This window comes from Aptenodytes forsteri, unplaced genomic scaffold, assembly GCF_000699145.1.
Source record: "Aptenodytes forsteri isolate BGI_AS27 unplaced genomic scaffold, ASM69914v1 Scaffold236, whole genome shotgun sequence".
Taxonomy (NCBI): Eukaryota; Metazoa; Chordata; class Aves; order Sphenisciformes; family Spheniscidae; genus Aptenodytes; species Aptenodytes forsteri.
The window spans coordinates 2,714,231-2,737,726 of NW_008794456.1; the positions used below are offsets into that span (position 1 = coordinate 2,714,231).

Sequence of the window (23,496 nt, forward strand, 5' to 3'; positions counted from 1 at the left end):
AGCACAGTACTTCACATCCCACTAACAAGCAATCTTCAGCTCTAGAAGAATGAAGGTTGCTAGGTACTTGTGTACGTGATGGCTTTCTAACTAGAAAGCAAATCTTCAGAGTTACAGATTAGCTTCATCAGTCAAGGACGTGATCTTGTACCTTAGAAACCATGGACACAACTCTTTTTTTTCTCCTATTCATAGCATTTGCCAAAACAGCAAGACGCAAACCGGCATGGAGATCTCTTGCCGCTTCACTGTGAAGCTGCTGGTTGATTGTTTCATTAGAGCGCTTGGGATGAGGGATAGCCAGACCTGTCCCAGAACAGGGAGTGCTGGGGGTACTGAACTGTTATCCTCGGACTTAGTTATTTAGCATGAGGAAACTCTGCTGTTAGTAGAAGCTTAGGGAGGTACTTTGGTACCCCTCCAGCATGCAATGACTGCAGCAGGTAGATGTACTGCCAGGTACCACAGGTACAGAGGGTGCTCGGAGTTCCCCATGAACGACCCAGAGCCTGGAGGGGGTAAACTGGATGCTTTACGTGTCTGGATCAGGAAAGGTGGGGAAGAAGCCCCTATGAGAGCTATTGGTTTTTGTGTTGCACAGCTTTGTGGCTCAGAAAGCCCAAGGAAGGTCCCCCCTTATCCAATGGAGAGCATAAGGAGAAGTGGCTGTCATGGCAAGCCAAGTCCTGTCACACCCAATTGTTTCTTTTGCATCTCCATTTGTCAGACAGCAAATGCCTTTTTTTTTCCCCCCTTGGAGTGAAGGATACCTAATGCTAAGGATGTTAAAGTAGTAACTGTTAACTGACTGCTGGTAGATTTCTCTCCTTGATGTCCTCCTAGGAGAAACACCAGCTGTGTGGGTTATTGAACAAATGCTGCCTGAGCTGAGTGGAATTCCCCAGGCATCACAATTTCCAGGCTATATTCTCCTTGCCAGGAGATAGATATAATTGCTTTCTTCCAAAACTGAATCCTTAGAAAAACATGAAACCAAGCTGCTTCGTAGTCTGGATTGAGTAGTTGAAGAGCCATCTCCTTTGGCTGCATTGGTAAGGCACATGGATTGGTGAAGGACTTATTTTCAGTGCATTCAACTGACTTGCTGTTTTAACAGGCAAAGCAGAGGAAAAAAGCCTCTCTGCAAGCAAAGAGTGGTTTAGCAGTCGGTGTGCTCCGTGTTGCTATAAAATTGCTTACTCTGTTATAGTGTGTCATTACAATGATTCCTGTGGAGGAGTTTAACTCAAAAACCCTTAGGTAGCCTTTCAGAAACAGGTATTGTGAGGTTATTTTGGATATCAAGCGAGACTGCTGTTCAAGTAGAGTAAAGTTTAAGAGTAGTAACTTCTCAGATTTAATGTATAACTGATGGTTGTGTGAAACATGTTACTAATGGATCTCTCAACAAAAGTAATGCAAAGCCTATTTCACGTGTTTAAGGATTTGTCCAGACCCAGAGGTTTGTGGGTCTACAGAAAAGCCACATTGCTTCCGATTTAGCTGTTGAACAGATTTCAAATAGAGATGCTTCAGTTACTGTGTATTCCTCAGAATAGTGCCCCCTCTTTCAAAGAGCAAAATGGGATGTGATGGGAAATTAAACAGTTCAACTGTTTAAAACAAATATTCTCTTTTAGAGGAATGATTACAAGATTTGGAGTCTGGTAAACTAGAGCTTCTTCTCCAGAATTTACAACCACCATCTTAAGTGTTCTTTGGGTTCAAAGAACTAATTCATTTTCTCTTAAGTGCCTGTAGCCACCCTTGTTGGGCTGTCCCAGGTCATGCTGGAGAGCTGAAGCTCTTGCAGGTGCTGTGTTATGAAAAGGAGTTCTCAAGTTCAAACCCTTCATTAGGAATTTGGGTCCTGGGGGAGATCTGTTGGAGAGAAGGACGACTCGTTGCGGTGCCTGCAGCACGTGTACAGGGAGGAGGAGGTGTCTCCATATGCATTGACCTGTAGAAATACTTTCCCCTAGAGGGATTAACTGCTAGAGAGGATGGGTCTTTCTGGAGCCCAGCAAAGTGCATTTACCAGTCCAAAATGATATCCAGCTTGGAGCGACTTTGTTGCTGAAACAACTCTGTGCCAAGCTGCGGGTGAGCTGGCTTGCTGGTCACAGCCTCGTTCCTCGCTTGCAAATTCTGGTTTCTGAAAGCTTGTGCCTGGAGCTGCTCCGCGGAGGAAGATTTATTTGCAGTGGATGAGAACAAGAAGCGTCACTGTTGTTCTGCATCAGGACAGGAAAAGGATGGCTAGCTGATTACCACTGCTGGGCATGTTTTCTTACTGCAGGGGATAATTTGTTTCTGAATTAACTTCCTTTCTTGCATCGTTTAAAGTGGATTTCTGTTTCTCTTGGGTCTCCATTTGATCCTTTTTATGATTTGTTTGAGAAATGTGTTATTACTCTAACATCTTGGGTGTGGGGCAGACCTGCAGTGTGTGTGACTCGGTGTATCAATGATTTTGGTGGAGCATTGCCAGTTCTCACCATCTGAGTGCCACGCTCAACACCGCTAGATACGCAGCCTGGAAAGAGAAGAGGACAGCGAAGGAGGAATGCATGCTATAATTTAAATGCCCTTTTTATGAGCTCAATTATTGGAGGATCAAGATAAAATTGCTGAGAACACAACCTGGCATCTCATTAAATCATAGCCCGGTATTTCCTTGTGTGACTAATATTGGGTGAAAATAGATTTTTCAGCTTGTTGGCCAAACCAAAGGAGAATCAAATTTAGCTCAACCCAAACCAAAAGGGAGCTTGGAGGCTGTGGCCAACCCAGATTTGATTTAGTGTCAGCTAAAAATGTCTTGCTAGTTCTCGGGGTTTTTTGGGGCTTTGGCTATTTACCCTTCAGAATTATTTTTTTCTTAGTGGGAATTTACTTAAGTGCTACTTGAAAAAAGTTGCTTCATTTTGAAGGTGGCTCTCTTCTTGGCCTGAACTATGCTGAGTTTTATCTGCAGTCTTGCATAACTTGGGATTTCTCCATGTGAACCAAATAACTTTTTTTCTTGTCCTTCATAAATATTTGCACAAGTGTTAATAGGGACTGCAGTTTTGGTTTGTATTATATTTGTATCTGGATTCTGGAATTAAAAACAAAAGTGGGAGCTGTAAGTGCTACACCAGGGAATAGGATTTGAGTCAGCTAAATAACGGCTTAAATTTGAAGAAAACCTTGAGATGCTGAATGATGAATGGGCAGAAGTGACTTGGCCTTGTACTATAAGTACTGAGATACCAGCTTTTTCCCCCAAATAAACTGATATAACAGAGCGAGACTGGGCTTTTCCCCCAAATAAACTGATATAACAGAGCGAGACCGGGCTTGGTGCGGATGAGGCTGCATTCTGCACAAAGGCACTGTTTCGCCCTTCTGTGCAGCAATGCTCAGGTCCATCAGACCTTCTCTGTGGCAGCTGTTTAAATCTGGTTTTACTCTGCTTTACCCCCACTAAACCAACTCAGCCTGATTTGTAAAGGTATTATTGACTTTAGGTCAACGTATAGACACAACTTAAAGTAGGTTGAAAATTCTTCAGAGGTCCATACTCAGTTTTACTGGTGTAAGTGATACTGGGATTCAGATGCATGTGTCAGTGTCAATAGAGCTCTTTACAGAAGAATTGGAAGAAACTGTCTCCATAGGTGTGAGAAGTCTCAAACTCCAGCACTGTGGATAAAACTATTTCAGATAAAAACGGGTAACGATGACAGTGGGTTTCTTGGTGTCTTGTGAATGTGCTCAGTGTTGCTAAATCTCCCAATACTGCCTGGGATCCAGCGCTGCGGGATCCTCTTGTTGCATGCTTTCCCAGTCCCTCAAGGTAAGGAAACAGTGGACTCCTGGTTTAGAGAAACATAAGGTTTTTGGCGTGGCTGCCAGGAAAATTAGCTTGTATATGAAAGTGATCTAATAACAAAGAGCAGCCTTTTAAAGTCAAGTTTTCCCCTCCGTATCCAAGAAGCTCTTGAGCTGAAATGATGTTGTAGCCCTCTGGACTGGCACTGTTGGCAGGACTGTCATCTCTGGAAAGCGTGGCCTTAGAGACAAGTTGCTGGAGCTGAAACATAACCCTGTCATTTCAGGGAGAAAGCTAGCTACAGAAGAACATGTGGCTTGTTTAATTATTGCACTATATAATAGATTTTTTCAAATAACTTGCTATATTGCTGCATGACTTCACATATTGTAGCTAGGGGAACAGAGCTCCTGCATGTTGGATTTCCTGCCTCGGGTAGCAGCAAGCTGAATTTCTGGGTTTTTTGTGATTGTTTCAGTTCTTGGATTTACTCAGACGGGGTGGGAGCAGGCAAGCAGGTACTGCTGAGAGGTGGCTGGTAACTCGTACCTCCACAACACGTATAAACTTACGTTCATGTGCACGCCGTGGTATCCTCCCCCACTTCAGGCACCAGGGTGTGTGCTGATGTGATCAGCCCTTGTCCTGTAATAAGTCTTTCCTGGTCATGCTTTGTACTTCAGTAGTTCTTGCTAGCTCAGGTACTGCCTGATAGACATGGTAGGAAAGGGATGGTGTCTGAAAAGTGTTAGTACAGCTCTGTGAGCTGTAAGTATCTGATACCCGTTTCTGGCCATCTCTGGCAGTAGAAATGATGTTCAAAATGCCCAGAAAGCCTTCCTTTTCAAAACAATTAATCAGTGAGCTCAACCCCTGAGGTAGAAAACAGTGAGAACAGAGCATAAAATAAGGGTCATTTTTGCTAATGGTGCATTATAATAATAATAATAATCCACAGCAGGATTGCTACTGAGGGCATTGATTTGCTTTTGAAAACCAGTGTTGTCTGTGCTCATTTGATTCATTGGGAGGAGAGGATAAGGATTGTTGCAGGTCCAAACTATGGGATTAGTTGAGAAGATAGCTTGCATTCTGTTTTCAATTACTTTAGAAGAGATTTATTCCTAACCTTAGGACCTGCCTTAATCTTTCTCCCTTCCAAAGCTGATGCGAGTAGAAAAAGGACAAGGGGCTGTGGTGGAGGGGAGTTAAGGAACTAAATTAAATACTGTCATCTTACTCATGACCTATCTTGTTCTAATTAAGCTGTTTGGTTGCTCTCAGACAAGTGCCTTTGATTAACTTGTGTAAGTAGGCTGCTTCCAATCTGTGATCAGGAAGTCAAACTCAATAAGAAAATACTTGGTGGTGTGATTTTTGTATGCAAGTTATTAAGAACTTAATAGAAAATATAATGTGCTCCCGACTAGTACGCCTCCAGCCAGAGATCTTCAGGAGCCATTACTAGAACAACCTTCAGGGTGCACAGGTGTGAGAATACATGTTAAAAGGAAAGAAATGGGCTAGGATTATGGAAGAGAAGTTAAGAGAGATGGTTTAAGGACTGTGATAGACGCTTGCTAGATGAATAAAAGGGAACAAGCAGTCTGACTTTGAACCAGAAAAAAAAAATCACTCTGAGGTAGGAACACACACTTACATACATAGGTTTTGCTTATGTCACTGAAAGTAGTATGTATCTCATCAGTGCTTTTCAGAAGACTTGAGTAGTAGTAGGTGGCTTTAACGGGAACAGAAGATCTGCAGTCCGGGCTGGTGTTAACTTCTTCCTGCAACTGCACCAAGCCACTCTGCTGCTTTGTCAGAATTTCCCAGCAGGAAAAATGATGGCTACTCAGATCACAGCTCTGTTTAAATATCCCAGGGTGGAGACAGATCTGGTCTTTCATGGCTTCCACAGATGGTCTCTGTGTTTATTTCAAACAACTTGTTGCCAGTCTTTGTTATGGGAGTCAAACAGCCATCAAATGCCCAGCAGGGCTGGCTGGATTGCAGCCAAGGATTTCCCTCTGAGCAGTAATCCTGCCTGCTACAGCTTCTGTAGATCTTGAGCAAGGAGGTCAGCTTGCTTTGTGTAACGCACCTGTACCAGAAAGGGGAAAAATAACAGCTGAGAGCAAATAGGGAAAGCCATTCAAACAGAGAGAGAGGTCTGCCCAAGGCAAAAGAAGTGGAAATATGTTGGTTTGGCATCTTGCCTTAATGTTTCCAAAAGCACTTTGGGAGATCAGGTGAAATGAAATGAAGTGTAAAGTGCTTTCCAGTAATGTAGGTGTTGGGTTTTTTCTAAGAGGGTTTTTTGTAGAAGCTTCTGTAGCACTGCAAGTACTAGGTAATTCTCTTTTGATTTCTTGGCTATTAGAAGGCAGATGAGGGAAGAGGAGGAATACACCTTCGTTGATTCTCTTGATTTCTTGGCTATTAGAAAGCAGATGAGGGAAGAGGAGGAATACACCTTGAAATCTTGAAAGCTATTTCCCATAAAAACCACGGACTTTCAAATTCTACAAAAGAGCTAGCAGAATTGGGCTAACATAACTTAAAGTCACTGTTAAAGACTTCAGAAGTGAGCCTTTCACAACGAACAACACTTTGTATTTCTCAAAGCTGAAATGTGTGTTTTATAAACCTTGTGCACCAGGAGAGAGCATGCCATGTGTCATAGTGCCATGTATAACAATGCCGTCTTCCTTGACAGTTGCACTATAAAGTCCCTTCAGCGACGTCACGTTTGCATCAGCCGCCTGGAGAGGCCTCAGAATTGGGGTGAAAACTCCTGCGAAGTGAGATTTGTGATATTAGTCCTGGCTCCTCCTAAAATGGTGAGTATTGCTCTCCTGTTTCCAAGATTGCTTTTCCTTGGTCTCCTTCTAGGGTTAATGACGACATATTATTTTTAAAACACAAGGGGATGTGAAAAGGCCTGAGAATCTTCTCAGCAGTTGTCAAGATGGTTTATTCTAGATGTCTGTGAGGGGTAGATTAGTCAGCTGCATCCTCATCTCATAATGGAGAATGGCCACTAGCCTGACTGGGAGGAGAACACTGCAGATCAAGTGTGTCTGTAGTCTCCATACACTTTCTGCTAGAGCTACCTCCGTGAGGCATGTAATACTCCATGGATTCCCCCCTCCAGCTTTACCTCTAAAAAGAGTAGCTAAACTGGTAGGGAATGCTGTTCCTGGTTAAAGCCATGCTTGTGAAGGGCTCTTACAAGTCTGGAGCTGATGCCCCACCGCAAAGGTCTGGGTTGCTTCCCAGCAAATTCTCTTGATGGGACTGACAGTTACGCTGCAGATGTGGTTGCGGCAGTTGTAGATGGACTGATGTAACCAAGAGGAAGATGTAGTTTTGTGAGCTCCATTGCAGTATGGGCAAGACTATTTGGGAGCTGGGGTGCTTGTAAGGTCAGACTGTGCTGAGGTCCTTTGAGATGTATTTTCACAGCTTTTGGCACTCGAAACGGCGAGGTTAAAGCTTGCTTAAGTGTACTTACGGGTTCTTTGGTGTGGATAAGGCCAACAAATGACATAGTAGTACACATTTACTGCAATATCATGGGGGGCATCGAGGTCAATTGGGGATCACTGTCCTGTCTTCCTAGAAAGCACTGGCTTGATCAAGATGGTGTGTTCCTCTAGCTAACGGTTGAATGGTTCAAAGCTCAAGACCTTTTCACACTTAAGCTGGCTGTTTACACCTTGGGGCTACTAGGTCTGTGCTTCTGGGAGGTGCTGGAAAGGCTGGGGACCTTGTCTGGAACGGGACGTATCCTGATTCAATTTCCTGCTCTTCAATGCTATTTGTGTGACCTTGGGACCTTCTAGTCTGGTCTGTCTGACTCTTCCTCCTCTCCACCACCACCCTTGTTTAAATGGAAATACTGGTGTTTCCTTATTTCCCAGGATTTCTGGCGGATCTTTCCCAACTGAGCAGTTCAATGCTTTTGGCATAGATCTCAAGCCCAACAGGCTGAAAACATATTGATGTTCCTTACGAAAAGCAGCAGGCGAACGACTGAACCCGCGTGCAACTGCATTGATCTCTCTTTCATTGTATGGCAGTTTGCTTATCTCTGGCCAGCTACGTGCAAAGCACCCAGCAAACAGCTCTGCATCCGCTTGTATCCTGAAAGTTTGCAATTCCAATGGACAGCATCAAATTAAGGGAAGGGAGTGGAGGCCAAGCGGAGCTGCAGTTGCCAATATGCTTTTTATTTTAAATGAGTTTATCTAGCCAGCTCTAAGTACGCATTTCTGGTACAGCAGTTAAAATAATTAACCTGCTGACAGTAACAGATTAAATGAGCCTTGCTTGGGGAGGAAAAAAAAAGCCCAGAGAATGGGCATCTGTTGTGCTGAGGAATCCAGATCCTTGGCCTTCTCTAATATGGAGGATGGAAAAAACTTGAGTTCTCTTGCAAATCTCTGCTCTCTTCCTCTAAACCATTCATCTCTCTGGGAAAGCAAAGAAAGGGAGCAGAACTGGGCAGCTTAAGGAAGCGGAACTGGGTAGCTTGAAGGTAACCCCTTGCAGCATCCAGCCCAAGAACCACTGCCTCTTAGAAGTGAAAGCAGAAACCTCCCTGTGATGGCAAATCCAGGCTGGTTCAGTCTGAAAGGACTAAGCTTACAAACTCTAAAAGCAACTCCCAGAGCAGATTATCTTCACTTAAATCCAAACCCTTCCCTAGAAACTTAAATTGAACATGTCCTAGTAAGCGTGTCTAAAGGGACATTCCCTGTGATGGAGAGAGGGCGATGGAGGAGAGGTGGAGGCAGGGCAGTGTGAGTGGTGGAGCAAGTATAGTGTCAGTGATGACTTTGGGACTAGTGCGGTGCCACCTCTGGCACAGTCCATGCCTCTGCGTCAAGCAACGCTGAATTATTTGGTTGTGTTCATGAAGAAATTGTTCATCTGCTTTGTTATGAATCATGAAAACTAATTCAGATCAATCACATATGCTCGCTGCTACTTTTCACAGTAATGCGAGGACCTTGGAGGCTGTCCCAAGGAGGGTGGTTGGTTGGGTGTCTCTAGCAGTTGCTTCGTGAGGAGCGTTGAGTGTAGCTAAGGGAAGTGGGTTAAAACTTTGCATCAAAAGGAGCTCATAACGAGCTATGGTTCTTCATAACTTTGCCTTGGCAAGTATCTTACCTGTCCTGACCAAAGCGGTACAAGCGGTTGAGCAGGTCAGGGTTTGTAGAGCTTGCATTTGGTGGGTTTGTGCAGGGATGGGGAGCTCAGGCTCCTTTACTGTTCCCTTTGTATCTAATTTCCAAGGTGCTTGGAGCAATAGGAAAGTGGGCTTGGATACTGTTGAAGCTGGACCCTCAAAGATCAGGCCTGTGGCTCGCAGAAATGTTAAAGCCTGCAAATAGGCACTTGTTCCTTTTTCACGTTTACAAGTCTCCTGTCCCTTCCAAGCATTTAGTGAAGATAGACAGTGCTGCTTGTGTGTGTGCTCAGCTGCTTCTTTCCTATGCTTTCCTCCATGCCAGTAGTTACTTTAGCTGAGAGCTCTAAATCTCCACTTGTGCTGCTAGAATTGCCCCAGAGAGACCAACCGAACTGAGTTTTAATGCCCAAAAATAAGAAGCTGGTGAAGCAGGTGTGCACAATAATCTCAGTCTTCTGGAAAAAGACATCAGGACGCTTCTACCTGCAGTAACCTTGACTACAGTGTCTTTCCACCCCAGTAGCAGTAATGCTGAGATGCTGTAGGATAGCAAAGACTTATTTGTTTAGGCTTAGCAGCCTTGAAGGAAGACCAGGGGTAAAATGCGTGCTCAGCATGATTGCTGTAGGGGATAGCAAAGACTCTTATTTGTTTAGTCTTAGCAGCCTTGAAGGGAGACCAGGGGTAAAATGCGTGCTCAGCATGATTGAGCTTTGGATCAAGTCCTGGGAAGTTGATCAAGTAAGACTGGTCAGGGCCTGTATGCTGATGCCTTCACAGGATCCTGCTGTGGTTGGTGTGTTTGTCTGCAATGGCTTCCACATGTGCCCTTCTCCATTGGGTGTATCTCGGGTCCTGGAAGCCAGGCAGCTTGCTCTTCATATGGTGCCCAATGTGGCAAATCAGTGGTTTTACGTTTCAGAAGTGAAAGAAAATAGTTTTACAAGGTTTTTTGTCTCTTTTTTTTTTTTTCCCCCCCCACTCAGAAAAGTACCAAAACTGCCACAGAAGTGGGCAGGACCTTTGCCACAATGTTTTCAGACATAACCTTTCGGCAGAAACTCCTAGAAACCAAAACTGAAGAGGAGTTCAAGGAAGCCTTAGTCCACCAACGCCACTTGTTGACGGTGGTGAATCAGAGACCCTCAGCAATGAGCGATGGGCACAAGTCGCACGGTCATAAGCCACTCAAGGTAAGGCTGGCCAACATCTGCCACGCCCCTGCTTCAGTGGTGTCCAAATGCATAAATGCAAGGGGTTTTGGGTAAGGAGATGAAGAACTGGTGCTGCTTGCATCCATTGGGCTTTCCTAGCAAGCTCTCAGCACTGAGGTTTCTACAAATGGCTGCTGCATGTACGTCTACCTTCCTCAGCTCCTGCTGTAAATCTAAAAAAAAAACCACTTCAAAGAGGCAGGTGCTGAAGGGATGCAGAGCAGTAGGGGGTTGAAATGGTTACAGGACTTTGATTCCAGATGTGTAGTCAAGGGTGGGATTAATGGATCACTGTGCATTGTTGGTCCAAGGTACTTAATCCTTAAAATCAGAAGTCTCTGAAGGAAGCTGCTGCTTGTCTTTCCTGCAGCCAAAAGACTTCTTGGCTATCCCTGCACAGTAATTTCACTTAAGTTGCCTGTCAGTATTTGGCCTGACTTCTCACTGTTTCATCTATAGCTCTGTAAAATGTTACTTGCTTTGTGCTTTAAAATTCGAGGGAAATGCTGTAACTCAACTTTCTTTTCTGGAATTTCCTGTGTATTGGTCATCGCTTTGCTTTTCCGTTCAGAAATTCATTCTTTATCCAGACAGCATACCTGAAAAACAAACTGTGCCATCTCTAGCTTGCTGCTTCTGTCCCTGAATTACAAGTAACCTTAAAGCTTTGGGTTGCCTACAGTGCAGAAGCTGGGTAAATTATCACTTTTTTTTCCCCCTGGAATAGACTTAATGGGTTTTGATCTGCACATCTGGAAATGAGCAAAGCTCATGTTTTTCCTGCAGAATCCCCTCGCTTATAGGTAACGCTTTGAACTTTGCTAGGCCCCATACCTGCTCTTAAGTTTGCAGAGCAAGTCCTGAAACCCTCTTCAAACCTAGGTCATTCAGAGTTGGTGGTATTTGGAGTAGTTTCAGTAATGTAATTTAGCTAAAGTACATTTAACCCTTTGCACTTGGTCTTTCAAAGGTTGTTTGGTAGAGCAGTTGAAGTGTCTGGCTCTGTCTTCTGCTAAAACTATCCCTTTCCGAATGTCCGTAGAGGCTTTTCTGCTCTGTGGTTTGGTGAGCAGGAGGAGGGCTGGATGCAACACTGAGCTTGTAGATGTTGGCCCTGAGAAGTGGTGGTTCCTACCTGCCTTGCTGGGCAAGCAGCCTTGGCCAGGCAGACTTCTGACGGCTCTGAGCCAGTGCTGTAGATAGTGATGCTTGGGTTTTTTTAGCGCTTGTCTGGGCATTGACCATTCTTGGTCTGGATTTGGTAAATCGTTGTTTTTAAAATGCTTTATCCTTCAGCTCTCGGGAGACGCAGCCTGTGTAGTAGTAACTCTTTCTCACGGCTCTTGGAAGAAGCTGTCCTCCACCCCGCCTTGCCAGCATAGACCTTGAGAACTGGGGTGGAGATTTCTTTTCCTGACAAGCAAAGATTTGCCTGGAGAAGTGAGGTTGATTTGAGATCATAGCCTTGCATGCCTCAGTTCCTATGAGAGCCATCTCCAGCAGCATCTCCTCCCCCTCTGCCCGCCCTGTGCAATAGCCTTCTAGAAAAGGGAAGCATATGAGCACAAGCTCGTATGAGACCAGGAGTGTAACTTCAACCTGTGAACCACCCCCAGTGAAATAAATACCCTCATCCGGAGCCACTGTACTATTACAAGTGAGCCCTCGGGAGGGGGCAGGGAGGGTAAAGTCTCTTGGTAGTGTAAAAATCTGCCTCCTGCCTCCCTTCTTCCCTTGGTCCTGCAGTGATGGGGGAGAAATGGGCCTCAAATGCTCTGTGTGTGAGTGGGATTTTTGCAAGTGCTTGTTTTTTACCTCTGTTAAAACACTGAAGGGGACATGACAGTTGCACGCCATGCTGTGCCTACAGCACAGTCAGTTTGCTTTGGCTCATCTCAGAGGATTATTTAGGCAAGGCTTCCTCATCTCAGAGGATTATTTAGGCAAGGCTACATACTCAGTCATAATTAAGTCAGCCTGAAATCCTCTTGTTTACTGAGGCATCTAATTGTGATTTTTGTGTCTGTTTGATACCTGTGTGGATTTGCTGAGAGGGCTGGGCTATGCTTGCTCAGCATTAGCAGGAGGGAGGATAGTGTGTGTCCCTGGTCTGTGTAAAATAGTTGTGCAGCCCCCCAGTGCTTTAGGAGAGGACTGAGAAAGGGTCGCTGTTGTTGGAGCAGGTATTTTCTGTTTGGCTTTGTAACTGCTGTTAAGTACTGGCTTAGCCTCTTCCTCTAACCCAAACAATGGTTGCTTATGGCAAGAGACTTGGAGAGATTTGTAAAATGGAAAGTGGAAAATTCATGAACTTCGTCTAGGTTTTTTTTGCGTGTACTCCTTTTGCTGCTCTTTCCTCCCTTGTGTATTAGGAGCAGCATGGGCAAAAGCACTGGAAGGACTTGCAGAAGAGAAGAATAAGGAGACTGAAGGAGAATTTGGTGCTGGGTACCTGAGCTGTGGTTCCTAAAGGCTAATAAGCCTTGAGCTTGGTGTTGGTGGGGGATGCAGCTCTGGCCTCCTGGGTTAGGCCACCTAGTATCAGGATGTTAAATCAAAAAGGTGACAGGGCCATGAGAGAGGTGCCACCACGAATGGGAGAGGAAAGCCAATGGGTCAGCCAAACTTCTCCCACTGAAGGAGAAAGAAGCGGGGAATGGCAGTCCAAGAAATTCCCAACACTGGAGTGTATGAGGAAGCAGATCAAAAAAAGGCAAGAATGAAGTGTCAGTAGTGTCCTTCCCAAGATTTTTGGAAACCTCACAAGGTGCAAGCTCAGAGGATGGCAGGAGGCAAAAGCCAGACTGAAACACGTCTGGAGTAGAGTTAGATGATGAAGATGCATGGTGGATAGGTTGGGGGATAAAAGTAAAACCAAAAAGGGCAGTAACTTCAGAGGTCAGTAAACTTGGGTTGCACTGAGGAGATAAAAGACCATGTTGAGTATGAGGTTAGTAGAGCAGAAAGGAAAGTTAAGAGGAGGATTAGCCATACAGAAGAAACAGCTTTCCCCATACTTAGCCACCGATGAGGTTTAGCTTGACATCCCTGTGCTCCACCCTAGGCTAAACTTGCACATGTGCAAGAAATAAATGCATGAAGGGAAAAAGGATCATGGCTCATGAATTGGCAGGGCTCATTGAGAGGGCTTTAAACTAGGTTCGAAGGGGGAAGGGGATAAAACCAGGCTCTCTAGAGATGAGCCGAGGGGTGGCGTGCCGATGCCGGGGGCGAAATCGATAGCCCGGCTCAAGTGCATATACACCAATGCACGCAGCATGGGCGGCAAGCAGGAGGAGCTGGAAGCCATTGTGCAGCGGGAGAGATATGACTTAGTCGCCATCACAGAAACATGGTGGGGTGACTCTCATGACTGGAGTGCTGCAATGGATGGCTATAGACTCTTCAGAAGGGACAGGCGAGGAAGGAGAGGCGGTGGGGTGGCCCTGTATGTTAGGGAGTGTTTTGATTGTATAGAGCTCAACGATTGTGAAGATGGTACGGTTGAGTGTCTATGGGTAAGGATGAGGGGGAAGGCCAGATTCTAAGGAATTGGGGGTCTCAAACATAACCCATTGGTTCCCCCTTCTCTCAAATTTCCCTCAGTGTGCCTTGCAGGACAAGAAGTTAGGCAGTGCTTTTTTCTTCTGCGCACTCACCGCTGCCTACGAGCAGGCAATGCACATGAATGCGCCTTCCCTCCCCACCCCACGCTCAGCCCCAGGCCAGCAGCAAGCGTATGGCTTCTCCCCCGGAAGATGAGATACCCCGAGCATCATTTTCCCCGTACTCACTGCAGCAAGACGAGTAAACATATTAGTCATTAAAGCTATTGTGATTCTCTGGCTGACTCGTGCCTTCAGGAATGTCTTTCTGGGGGGAAAAAATTAAATTGCTTTTCAAGTGCATATGGCTTTGATGTCCAAATATGCCTCCAAATATGGTTTAAGCTCATAGCTTTTTCGGAAATGCTTCAAATGCAGATGTTATGCTGGTGTCTGTCTTTTCATCCCAATTGTTCAGGTCAGAGAGTTGAAACTGTCCTAAAGTAATACAGGTGGATTGGCAAAATGCAACAGGTGGATTGGCAAAATGCAACAGAATTGACTTAAGTGGCTGAAATATGAGATGTCATAGTCACTGATAAAGGAGCTGGTCCTCTGAGGTGTATTTTGCACCCCAAACCCTAGTGTTTGCTGTGCCCAGCAAACTTCTCCTGTTCTTCTAAAGGAGAAGTTTCCTTGTTGTGTTTTACTTATGGCTCTGATCTTCCAGGCGCTGCAAAGCAGGCAAGTCCCATGAGAAAAGGCAAAGTTGTGTGTAGTCTGTTAAACGAGCACTGTAGCGTCAAGTCCTTTCTAAAGCAGTAGTTTTGATCAGTTTCTACATAAACCAGCCAAAGGAAGATGTCCATGCTGTTTTGAGATGACCTGTTGGTGTAAACTTTGGATCTGTGATTTTCCTACACACACACACGCTCCCTAGCAGAGGTTGTAAGTCTTCTTCTGGGTCTAGTTCCGCAACAAACACATGAAATGTTTTAGATGAGACAGCTGGGGTAATTAGCACTGTATAAAGGTGCATTTTATTTTCAGAGTATGTGTACTGAGTTGAAGATAACAGAAGAAAATCTGACAGGTGCCTCATTTGCAAGTGTTGCCTCCTCTGACGCTTTCCATGTGCTTTCTGTGAGGATGTAGTTGTGAGAATTAGGAGGCTGCAAGTCAATAGCAGCTGTCACATATTTCTGAAAAGCTCCTTATTGCCTGCGGTGAGCATCAGATTGTATAAACAATCATACTGCACCTTGCAGGTCCCAAACCAGAAATAGAAGGGAGGAACGTGTTGGGGTTTTGGAACCCTTTTGTAATGTTCTTGCTGTCTTTTAATGGGCAGAAATTATGGCTTGGTTATGTGAAGTTATTCAAGCTTGTTCCCTTTTGGTGGAGCCTGAGGTGTGGACAGTCTTAGTTCCCTTACTTACATCTATTTGAGGTCTCCATTTCCCGTAGCAATGCCAAGGAAGGGAGCACTTGCTGGGGATCCCCTTTCAGAAGCTTCACATGGATGTGGGGGAAGAGTCTTGTGGTGGCATCTAAAGAAAAAGAATTTGGCTAGAGGGATGGGAAGGGCATCTCTGACCTGATGTTTAACCCCAGGGTACTCAAGGTCTAATCCTGCTGTTGGCCAGGGTGTTTTCACACAGAGGAAGCAGTTAACAACCTGCTAGGTCGAGAGGAAATGGCCTCAAGTTGTGCCAGGGGAGGTTTAGATTGGATGTGAGGAAAAATGTCTTTACTGAAAGAGTGGTGAAACATTGGAACAGGCTGCCCGGGGAAGTGGTGGAGTCCCCATCCCTGGAAGTATTTAAAAGACGTGTAGATGAGGCGCTTAGGGACATGGTTTAGTGGGCATGGGGGTGTTGGGTTGACGGTTGGACTCGATGATCTTCGAGGTCTTTTCCAACCTTAATGATTCTATGATTCAGCGGGTCACACTGTGCGTCAGCTCCCTCACCTGCAAAGCAGGGATGGAGATATGAAGGGGGGGGGGGGAAGGGAAGGAAGGGAGGAAAACAGGGTGGTCTGGGGGATTTTCTCTTTTACAATGCTTTTGAGGTTATAAATTGAAGTGCGAAGAGTTTATTTTTATTATCATTACAAAATCCGATTTGAATGCCCTATTCAAAATGACCAGTTCTGCTCCTATCAGTATTGAATAAGGAGGTTAATCTCTTTAACAATACATGAGCCTTTAAACTGACACAGCACTTCCTTCCTTTCTTTAGTTCCATGAGTTTCTCAATGTTGGCAAAGGGATTTCTGATGACATTGCACGAAGATTTCCAGTGTACGCTTTGGACTTCACTGACGGTATGTTGGCCAATGTTTATGAAAGCATTGGCCTGATTTTGATTTTTTTGTGATGTGATGTCCTGTTTACAGTGTGCATTGAATGTGTTCTTTGATACGTGTAATAGCTCTCTTATTTCTTATTTAAAAGAATATTTTGACAAAAGCGCATGAATAGGCAGCGTGGCGCACTACAGATGAGTCTTGCAGTGTTCCTTTAATGAAGACGCTAGCTGTATGTAGATGAGGATTTTAATTTTTATTAAGCAATGAGGTGATTAAATGGATTGATTATTGTCGTGTGTAGACACAGATAAACTCATTGCAACCTAATTAGTCAGCACTGGCCCAATAGGCCCTTTCTGCTGTCTTTGCAAGCCAGCATCAATAGCAATTATGGTGATGCTCTGGGAGTTGAGAATGCTTGAACAAAATCTGAGCTGCAGTAACTTCAGCTCGGTGCTTTTGAAAACAGGATACAGCTTGTCTGCTGTAGCCAGATCACAGGAGCAGCAATACAGTGTTTATACTGAGCCTCAGGTTTCGGGCTTTATATAGCTCCCACAATGGCCTTGTTGGTTTTAAGAGTCACTTTCTCCCTTTTCACTTTCCAACTTTCACTTTCAGAGATTCTTAAAGGCTGTGAAAAGTCTTCAGGGCAAACCATGATTACAGAGCCTCAGCCTGACATCAAAACATGTTCAGTTTCTTACAGCTTACTGGGGAGTTGGTTAATATATTCAAGTATCAAACCTAGAAAGTTTGCATAAAATAAAGATGTAGAGCGTAGGCGGGGGAATCTCGGGGCTCTATCAGACACTTTCCTGCTGTTAAATCCTCCTTAGCTCAAGCCACGGTGTCCCAGCCTTCCCCATTGCACCTCTGCTGAGGGCTATCTTCCTTGGAGTTGGCATAAGAAAATAAGATGCATACCCGAGTCCCGTTTTGCAGACAAGTTATTCTAGTGCAAAACCACCTTCCACAGCAGCTTAAGCTTAAGAGCAAGCACAGGCAGGGTACAGATGTGTGTCCTCCACTACATTTCAACAAGGATGGTCACCACCAGCAGAGGAACATGGTAATCAGCCGTTGGCTGCTCGGCTGAAGGAGATGCCATGTGTCTGGGGGAGTTGCCAAGTAGTTGCTTCCCACAAAGATCCAGCTTTGTCAACTAGGAATGCTTCATCCACCACGATGCGTTTTGCAGTTAGTGGTATCCATTCTGCTGGGAAGAATAAAATGGGATGAGATGATGGCTTAGCACAGTGGTTGAGTGCTGGATGCTTTTTCCAGGTGCTTTGTAACTGTTGGGATGAAACTATTTTCAGGAGGCTTGGGGTAAAAGGAGGGCAGGCTCTGTTTGAAGTCAAGTTAATGCTACGTTCTCTGGTGACTTAGGGTATGTTGAGGAGGGAGGGGACAAATTGTTTTCAGGGTAGCAGCAAGGAGTCTGATAAAACAGAAAAAATATTTCTTGGCATGTACATCACTGGCACCAGATCTGGAGGGGACTTAAGCTCCTAATCTGGACACTTCTGGAGTGGGTTCAGGACACTTCATCTCTATGGCTGTTGTTTTGTAGGGCTGTCAAAGTCTAACTTCATTATAAAGGGATATTGAAGCACTTCAGAAGGGAAGTGCTGCAGAAGCACCTTGTGGGAACCCATGTGCATCTCAAGACAGAGCAGTGTCTGCTGTGGCTGTCAGTGTCCTGAGCGCAGCAGGTTCACAGGCACAAAAGCATCATATGATGGTCCTGCAGCCAACTTTGGCTGTCAGCAGATTTGTAAATCCGTTTCAGGGTCCGTGTTCTGGCTCTGCATGCATCAAAACTAACCTGTGCGTGCTGCCTCTCAGCCCTGGGGCTGTCGGCTATAGCCAGGTCCGCAAGCTTTCCATGAACTGAAGTAAATAGCAGATCGGGCTTGGCCTAAACAAGGTGCTGGGATTGACTAGCTTGAAAGAATTGTTCCCTTGCTTGCATCTGCCCTGAGTGATGACATACTGTCATAGTGAGAATCCAGCATTACAAATATTCCAGAAAAATGGTTTTGGTATAAAATGCAAATATATGTTAAAAGGTGTCAGTGAATTGTTATACAATTTCTGGAGAGTGGAAGGTGCAGAAATGAGCCAAGTGAAATTCAAGACCTACTGCAGCTCAAATGTGAAGTACTCACCTTAGGAGCAGTTGTGCTCTTTCAAATAGGATATGGGGAAAAGAGGATTTTTAAAAAACCTATATATATATATTAGAATGTGCCATTTCTTCCCAGAAACCAGAAATTAGGACGAATTCTTTAAGGATCTGCATGGAATGAAAACCAGATGGAGCATAAAGCATCTGCCATAAACCACCAAGACCGAAGGTGATCAGGAATGTGAAATTCCTGGACCATCTCAAAGCAGCAGTGTACCAGAACATTGGGGATTTGAGCTATCCAAGTATCTGCACTCCAGACAACCACACGTGCATCATCAAAGAGCTTTGAATTACAAAGATGCCTTTTTTTGAATGGTTGGAGTCTCTAAATCCTCAATCTGAGAAGCATCCTGGGGTTTTGGTTTAGACAGATAAACCGATTAAGGGCAGGGTGATAAATAATAAGGCTTTTGTAGGGATGGCAAATGTTTTGTCAGTTGGACTCTTGTAGGATTGGTCTTCACACGCTGCACAAAGCTGGCCATTAAATTATTCTTAACCATCGTGATTTGGGAGAGGAAAGAAAGGAATCATCTTTCTCTTTTCTTTTTTCCTCCAGATTAGGAATTTGTCAACTTCAGGTCTGCTTTGGATTGTAGAAGTCTTGTGCATTTTACTGAACACGCAAGGATTAAGGAAGAGTTTTCTAAACTCTAGGTCCAGGACTTTAGTCTGGATGGCTTGTACTAGGTGTCTTCCAGCAGGAGCATCTGAAGATGAACAATTGGATTATGCTGAGTCTAAGAACACCTGTAATTTTCCTTTGAAGCTAGGATTAGCACAACTTGGCATGTAGTCTCCTCTTAATGACTACAACCTCTGTTCATGGGATTCTGCTTTCTTAAAAAAAGCTTGTACAGAACTTCATCCTGATCTTGTCAAATAGGCTCAAAACACGTGTGTATCAATATTATTACTCTTGAAGACTCAGTCGAACCATAGAGGCTTCCTGAATTTTTTTTTTATTTTGAGGCTGGTTTGAATGAAGGAGGGAATTCTGCCTGGGCTCGGCTACAAGTTTCCTGAAACAGCTTAAAGTTGCTACCCTTATTCTTCAATGTGTATTTTCTGGTACAGCATGGAGGAATAAACACAAACGTAGCACCTGGAGTGCCCAGGGGAAAACTTGAGGTACCTGAGGTTTTTATGGTGAGCTTCGATGCTGTGTTCTGCCGTATCCCTTCACCTCGTGGGGAGGGAGGGCGAAGGGAAGAGAGGACAGCTGAGATTTATTCTGTTTCCCCTTGTTGTCCTTGACCTGTGTCCTTGGCACGTGACCATGGTGGGTGGATAGTTCAGCTGGAGATGTGGATTCCTCCCTGTCCTTGGTCCTGCAGAGGGTCCCTAACTGGCTCCTGGGAGTAAGGCGAGCGCATCTGCTTGCAGCATCCTCAGGATTTGTTGGTGGTGTTTTGCAGGAGGGAGATCTCCAAAGCTCCCTGTAATGCAGGCATGCTTAGAAGGAAGGCTTGAAGGCACTGGAAAAAATGGGATTTGAAAGGGAAGTTTTGTCTTGCTGGTTGTCTAAGCTAGCACAGAGCTTAAACCTGTGGATTAAGGTTGACTGTGGATTGGCTGTAGCATGTGCCAAATCTTCGACTCTCCCACCCGGTTGCACTAGCCACCTTGTTTGGCAGGATTGCATTCTTGAGGGAAGAGGAAAAATAAAGGGATTGCAGATAGGCTTTTTCCCTTCTCTTCAGTGCCTCTGCTGCCCTAGGTTCGATGACGGGGTAGCTCCTGCGTCACTCTGCAGCCCTTCATTGCTAAATATCACCTTGGTGTAAAAGTTCAACGGCCACTTGAAGACTGACTTGGATGCTTTGGGGCATCATGACCTGGGTTCACAGCTATGCTGCTTTTGATGTCTCTCTATGGCAGTGGTGGATGGATAAGCATTAAAGATGCATAAAAGCATCTTATTTTGTCTGTGGATGTTTCCTTCCAAGAGAGTAGCACTTCATGGGAAGTGGGCTGAAAGAAACAAGAGAAGAAGGGAAAGCTCTGAGCCCTTGATCTTCGTACTTCTTTCTTCGTACTTCTCTAGTCTGAGCATATGCTTGGCTTCTCTGCTCCAAAATCAGTAAGAGTGGATTTCCTTTTCCAGCTAAGTTCTTAGTATCACTTGTACTGTGATTTACTCTTCACAGGACTTCAGGGAAGATTCATCTTCTGTTCATCTTCAGAAAATTGGGCAGAATCCAGCGGCTATTAACATAAGTGAAAGCCCAGCTTGAGCGCATTAGCAGAAGTTTGTAATGCTTTGAGTTTTTATGGCTCAAAACCTATGAACAGATATCCTTACTGTGTGCTTTTACCATTGAAAGGTGATTATTTCTTCTTAAATCAGGGCTTTAATAGATACATCCTTGCTGCTGTGCTGCGGATCAGTATAATTAAGCTTGTTTTGCATTGGATATTTCAGAGCACTGGGAAGGAACATTAATAGACAGACACTTCATAGAATGTCCATCTGTCTCGATTTTGATTCAGTAAATGTACAATTGGTACACTTAAGGAGCTCTAGTCCCACTCTCTGGGTCTCTTGGTCATTAACTTAACTGATGCAGAATACCAAGCAAAGTGAGGCCAGCGATGCTGCAGTTTTCTCTGAAACTCTAACCTTGTCTTTAAAAACTGACATTTCAGACATTCAGGCAAGTAAAATAGAACTGTCGTGTTGATGAACATAATTGCTTCCCATGTCAATGTGTGGATGTACCTTAATTTCAAGGGATTGCTTCTGTAATAGTCAGCTACTCAAATTTCACAGCTGGACTGAGTTGATTTTCTGCTACAAATTTACATTGTGCAGTTGGAGTGACACGTTTTTTCAATGGCTTTATGAGCCTGCTGCAGATGAAATGCCATCGTAATGCAGCCCACCTTCTTTTAAATGAAGTAATGACAGTCCCTGGGTTGCAAATAGACCCTGAAAATGTTTAGCCAGGTGATGACTTTAAAAAGGCGAAAGGTGAATTGTGGTTAACACTGAATTTTAGTGCTTGTCTCAGGTGAATCTGTACAAGGAGGCAGTATTTGCTCATGATTTTAATTGCAATTAAAGAGTGATTAATCATGTTTGTGAAAGGGTACGTTTAATCTGATGTAGTTATTGTCTCCATTATGAAGTGAATTTTGCTGCCCACCAGTAGGGATTCTTTGCTCCTTGGATCTCGTGTGGCTGATTATGGACTAAAGGAAGTACTGCTCTGTACTGGAAGTCTTGGCCCCAGCCATGATATGGCATAAAGGCCTCCATGATCAGCAAGGGCTGCTGCTGCTCGCTTTGCAAGGATTGAAGCCGAAACTAAAAGCTACGCATGAGCTTTTGTGACGCTCTTCAAGGCTTCTTCCTTCTGCCCTCTCATACTATGGTTTATCTATCCGAAAGTTTTTTAGAAAGCACCTCGTCACTTACGTAGCTTTCTCTGCTCAGCAAATGAGCTTTTTTCTTTAAATATTAGTTGCTTCTCTGGTCCTGGTTGCCTGTCTTTTTATGAATGATTTCAAAGCTTTCAGGCATTGTTGCCTCTGACCTTTCATCTTGGAAAGACTCCTTTGTCCAAAAAGCGGTATTCTGGAGCGGCGCAGAGTCCTTTGAACAAGGATGTGACCATCTCTGCTTATAAGACTGCCACTCAGTCCACTGTTTGCCCTGCCAAGTCTTTCATTTTCGTTAAAGGTCTTGGGCACTTGGGAGGGTGAGGTAGGAGCCTGCAGCTGGACTCGAGATCACATGAGAAAGCTTCATCCGCAAGAAGTAAATTTCAGGCCCTTTGGTTGCCAAGAGTGGTCAGGAATGTGGTCTGTGGTTTCTGAATCTTCACAATAAATTGAGAGGAATCTGCCTTGAAACAGCTGGTCCAATGACTCCTGGAAGGTTAGGCTCATATATGCATGCTTGAGATGTCTACTGTCAAGTTTCAGCCCCTGCCCTCTTTAAACTTTTTTCAAGGATGCTGAGCATCAGAAGTACTATTTATGTCTGTTCCTTTTGTGTCTGCGAACAGGAACCATCACAAGGTGTCCTTTATTCATGTATCTGTCTGTTCATTGCACACAATCTTTGATTTTTGATTTTTGCATCCTCCTCCTGTACTTATCTCTGCACTGCAAATTGTGCAGAAAACAGATGTTAGATGAGATCCCAAAGTCATTGAGCGATTGCTTTTCATTTCAGTCATAGTCTGTTGTGGCAATGCATGGATTTTCTCAAGTGTTGCACCAGCAGCCTCGAATGCAAAGCCCTCCCGTCTCTGATTCAGCTCATTGGCTTGTAGCTCCCTCAGCATGGGACTGGTGCTAGCAAAGGCTTAGGTGGGCATTTGGGAGCTGAGGGGTAGATGGCTGTGTGGGAGTTCACTGCTCAGGAGGCTTCCAGAAAGGGGAATTGGGCAACTCCGAGCTTGTCCAAGTGTCTCGCAGCAGGAGCATCATCGAGGATGGTGGCACAGGCAGGTCAAAGGCTGTTTCAAGGTTTTCTTTGAAAAGGTCCTCTCTGGTGTATCCTTTCTGAAGAGGCTGTTCTGTGGAAAAACTTACGTTCTTCTCAAGCAATATCAGCTGTTGTCATCTCTCATCCTTTCTCTTGTGTGATATGAGCTCACTGGGGATGAACATCAGCCTGAAAACAGGAAAGGGAAGGGAAGCTACTTCAGAGGCCCTTAAATTCATATTATGACACTTTAATTCTCTTTCTGGCTGCTTTTGTTTTGGCCTGGTGTGTTTTTTTCCGATGGAGATGATAGAGGGTGAGTAGATGGAAAAGAAAGAAGCCATTCTTTCAGAAGAGCTTTTTTTAAAGCAAAACTCTTAATGTACGCATTCCTGACCTCTTGTGCTATTTGTTTTTGTAAGTCTGCTAGCACTAATTGGCTCAGCATAGCATATTATTGATTCAAGCCTATAACCTCAGATATCTGCCTAGGGAAAAAATGAAGTGCTTCATGTTTTCCTGGCCAAAGCATCATGAGTTGCAAAGATGAGTGAGCATCATGAAGCTCATTAGGGGCATAGCCCAGAACACCTATAAAGTTTGTATTAAAAAGGTGTGTGTGGGGGGGGTTATAAACCCAAAACTTACGGCTTCTGCTTTGATCCTCTTCCAAGCTTTTGAGGCTGGCAAAACTGAACAAAAGGCTTCCAGTATTTCCTGTTTTGACGATGCCAGAAATGTCTGTTGAAGCAGACTGGTGGCATGTTGGTGC

General features: G+C 44.5%; 1 protein-coding gene across 1 annotated transcript in view; it reads left to right on the forward strand.

The window, feature by feature from the left end:
* SLC4A11 (solute carrier family 4 member 11) overlaps positions 1-23,496 on the forward strand; it is a 94,548-nt gene that overhangs the window by 44,971 nt on the left and 26,081 nt on the right. Inside the window, exons 8-10 of the mRNA XM_019474975.1 lie at positions 6,537-6,660; positions 10,004-10,210; positions 16,020-16,104. Of these exons, the coding sequence (XP_019330520.1) occupies positions 6,537-6,660; positions 10,004-10,210; positions 16,020-16,104 (416 nt within the window). The remainder of the gene's footprint in view (positions 1-6,536; positions 6,661-10,003; positions 10,211-16,019; positions 16,105-23,496) is intronic.